General features: G+C 35.7%; 1 protein-coding gene across 1 annotated transcript; it reads left to right on the forward strand.

Annotated features, from left to right (window-relative positions):
* Positions 1–922: 922 nt before the first annotated feature.
* Positions 923–3,868, forward strand: LOC109059521 (Fc receptor-like protein 5). Its single transcript, XM_042745478.1, has 5 exons — positions 923–1,378; positions 1,558–1,716; positions 2,645–2,926; positions 3,225–3,467; positions 3,562–3,868. Exons 1-5 carry the CDS (start codon positions 1,216–1,218, stop codon positions 3,696–3,698), a joined length of 984 nt encoding a protein of 327 aa, XP_042601412.1. The 5' UTR covers positions 923–1,215; the 3' UTR covers positions 3,699–3,868.
* Positions 3,869–4,265: the final 397 nt, after the last annotated feature.

Raw genomic sequence — 4,265 nt, forward strand, 5'->3', positions numbered from 1 at the left:
AGAGGAAGTGTGCAGTTAGTGCTGTTTGTGAAAGAGAAATGCACTCTGTTGTGTTGTAGATCTGTGTTTGTTCACTCATTCAGTTTTGTGATGTGTAATGCTGTTGAATCAGTTCTGTTGGTTTGTTTTGCAGTTATTGTTACTGTTGTTGTAATATTCACTAGTACACAGTTAGTAAGAGTTTGTCTTTATTCTTCTGCTCGTGATCAGACTGTTGTCTTGAAGTTCCTGAAACAGTTCTCTGCTTTGATCAAATCTGTAAAATACCAGTCAGATGTTTTCATGTTTATCTAGACACATATACAGTACAGTCCCCACACAATGTCTTAATATTTGTTCATCTTTATTATTATCAGCTCATTGTTTAGATTGTAATGAGTTTTTCTCTTTGTGTTTTAGTGCTGATTTCAAACATCTACTCTGGACAAACTGAAGGTGAGTCAATGTGATTCATATATTTTCATCTCATATTTTCATATGAGAGAATCTACATTAAGTGTTATAAACCAAGTGAGAGTTGAGAAATTACTTACATTTTATGATGATTATAAAGGCACCATTTTAATAAGTTGAATTATTCATGTGACAGTTCTGAGGTGTGACAGGAAATATCAGTTTATCAAAAACAGCAGATATATTTCCTACATTCTTTGTGAAATCAAAATCGAAACTGATGGACAAGATCTTGTTATAAAACTTATTGAAAAACTTTCACATCTCATGTTTCCAAATTCTCAATGATTGTGTATTGACAGATCTTTTATGAATGACTATAACAGCTATAGAGAGCAACACTTCAGTCTCATCTGATTTAGCATGTGTGTTTTACAGTCAAGTAACTGTGTTCATACAGTAAAAACAGAGCATTATTTTTATTGTGAATTGTTGTCATTTCTTCAGAAACACCAAAAACCCACAGTGACCATCAAACCTGCTCAACATGTGTTCAGAGGAGACACAGTCACTCTCAGATGTGACATAAATGCTGAAGGAGTCACTAGCTGGCAGTACAGCTGGTAAAAAGACGGTTCAGGCAATGCTTTCAGTGAACTACAGGAACACACATTCAGTTCTGTTACTGAGTCTGACGCAGGTAAATACTCCTGTAAAGGATCAGAGAGAGGAGGATCACGAACATCACACCGCAGTGATGAAGTTACACTGACAGTATCAGGTGAGTTTGATCATCTCTTCACATACACACACAAGTTTAACATGTTATTAATGAGTGATTTCTCACCTTCAGTTCCCAGAGCAGTTTTAAGTGTTTCTCCACAGACGTGGTTGACTGAAGGAGATCCAGTGACTCTGATCTGTGAGGTTAAAGGCTCCTCTACAGGCTGGACATTCAGCTGGTTCACTGTAACTCTCTCATCAGGTAAGATATGTGCTTCATGTAGCAACATCTGAATAAACTGTTTTCATAAAAATATTATAGAGATTAAAGATATTTAATCAGTCTGAATACTCTGATTATACCAACAAAGTTCATTTATAAGACTCATGTAAAAATGTCTGCTCATTTCTTGAGGTAACTGCACTTTTTCACTTTAACAGACTATGATCTGCTCTCAGACAGCAGCAGAGGAGCTGGAGGAAACTACACTGTCACTTCTGCTGCTCTAAAACACACAGGAGTTTATGTGTGCAGAGCAGAGAGAGGAGAACCAGCCTATTACACACAGTACAGCAACACACAGTTAATATGGGTCACTGGTGAGTTCAAACTGAACCACAGAATGAGTGACACTCTGGAAATTTTCCTTGATCTTTTTAGAGCTTGATGTGTCTTGAAATGTTGTCCTGTCATAATATATACAGCTACTTTTGAATGGTGTGAATGGAGAAAGATGCTTCTGCTGTCAGGTTTAATTACTGCATCTACTAGCAGGGTCTAATCCTGGATTTCCTGTAAAGATGTAAAACTTTTAATTCTAATGATGGAAAATTGTCATGAAAAAAATAATATAACTTTTGTTGCACAAAAGTGTTACTTACACAAGTGGACTTGAGGGAAAATAATCAAATAGGTGTAATAAAAAATTATAATTTGACCTATTTATTAAATAGTGTTTTAATTATTACAGTTATTTTTAATGTTTATGTTATTGACTACACATTGATTCTAGGAGGCACTTTACCAACAACACAAGACTCTTAATATGCACATCAACACATTTTATAGAATTAACCATATAAACACTTTATCAATCATTTTACAGTTTGATTAATATCTGTCTACTAATAACATCTTAGTAAATTAATATACAGCAAACTCAGTTAACTATAAACACTGCTAGTTTCACACTGTACAGACAAAGAAGAACTGATCCTCGAGTTGAGTCTGGTTTCTCTCAGGGATTTTTCTCCAGTAGTAACAGCTTATGGAGGTTTTTGTTGGTTGTCACAGTTGTCTTTGGTTTGGTGCTGATGGCATAATGACAAATATATTAATGTTTAATTTTGTTTTTGTTTTTTTTGTTATGCATTTTGGAATTTCTAATACTATAACCTGATTTTTTTTATTTATTTTTTTTTTTTTTTCAGAAAAGCTGCTTTGAAACTATTTAAGTTGTGTAAAGTGTTATATCAATAAAACTGTCTTGACTTGTTTTCTGAATTGTAGCTGTGATTGTCTTCTCAGGTGTTTCTCCTCCAGTCTCTCTGATCGTCAGTCCCAGCAGAACTCAACACTTCACATCTGTCTCTCTCTCTCTGAGCTGTGAGGATCAGAGTAACTCTACTGGATGGACAGTGAGAAGATACAGTGACAGATGGGGGCTGGAAGATTGTTCATCATCAGTGTCTGGATCACAAACAGGATCTTCATGTACAATCAGAGACACCAGAACAGAGGACACTGGAGTGTACTGGTGTGAGTCTGAATCTGGAGAGAAACATCAGCCTGTTAATATCACTGTACACTGTGAGTCTGTATTTATTCATTTCACAAAGCTATCATTTTATGTTTCGGATATAAGTACTGTAGCTGGATTGTGTTCTCAATTCAATAACCCACACAATCTTATTCCTAAATGATAATTGATTGTATTGCTGTCTTGTATTTTATGATTGTCATGTATTTGTTCTTGAGTGTTTTGAAAGGCACCTCAAAATAAAACGCATTATTATTATTATTGTTGTTGTTGTTGTTGTTGTTGTTTTTGTTACAGTCTGACTATATTCTTACTATTCATCAGTTGATGTTTGCTCTGTTTCTGTAGCTGGTGTGATTCTGGAGAGTCCTGTTAGTCCTGTGACTGAAGGAGAAACTCTGACTCTACGCTGTTTATATAAACATACAACCTCACCAAACCTCAGAGCTGATTTCTATAAAGATGGGTCACTCATCCAGAGTCAAACTACAGAGATGATCATCTCTACTGTCTCAAAGTCACACAAGGGTTTCTACTCCTGCAAACACCCAGAGAGAGAAGAGTCACCCAAGAGCTGGATCTCAGTCACAGGTGAGAGTCAATCAAACTGTGAGCTGGTTTATTTCTTCTTATGTTCTCGTTCAGATATGGTGCTTGATAAAGTGCTTGTGTGTCTCTTCTTCAGTGTCTCATTCAGGATCTCAGATCTCTGTCCTCCACACACTCAGTTCTGTACTGGCAGTGTGTCCATATCTGCTCGTGACAGTCGTGCTGATTTTCAAATGCTGCAGGATGAGAGGTAAATATCTGTTTGATTTATAACCTTATATTCAGTTACAGTAAACATCAAATTGGTCTTCATTAGGTTGGTTTGAGAAAGTCAACTTTCTGTTATGTTAGCTTCTTATTATTCTTCTTAGACTAAATTTCTGAACACTACTCCTCCTACAGTGTTCAAGCTAGAACCACAAAACTCAGCCCTGCTCTTCAGACTGATCTGACTCCAGTTTATTTGTTTTTGAAGGTTGTTCTGATTTTAGAATGATTGAAGGTTGAGAGTTATATATATTGCTTTATCTTTTATTGCTGGTAGTGTTAAGATGAGATGAGGATTTTTAGTCTTAAATTGTCAAAATTCAAACTTAAACTCCCAGAATCCATTGAGACTCAAACAAGCTTCCGTTCTACTATTTCTAATCAATCAGATTTAAGCTTCCTATCTATCTATCTATCTATCTATCTATCTATCTATCTATCTATCTATCTATCTATCTATCTGTCTGTCTGTCTGTCTGTCTGTCTGTCTATGTTAGCAACACGCTAATCATGGTATCAATGTGCTAAAACATGTTAGCAGTGTGTTAAGTCATGCTAACAACATGTTAAAAC

Source organism: Cyprinus carpio, chromosome A4 (genome assembly GCF_018340385.1).
Source record: "Cyprinus carpio isolate SPL01 chromosome A4, ASM1834038v1, whole genome shotgun sequence".
In the NCBI taxonomy this organism is placed as follows: Eukaryota; Metazoa; Chordata; class Actinopteri; order Cypriniformes; family Cyprinidae; genus Cyprinus; species Cyprinus carpio.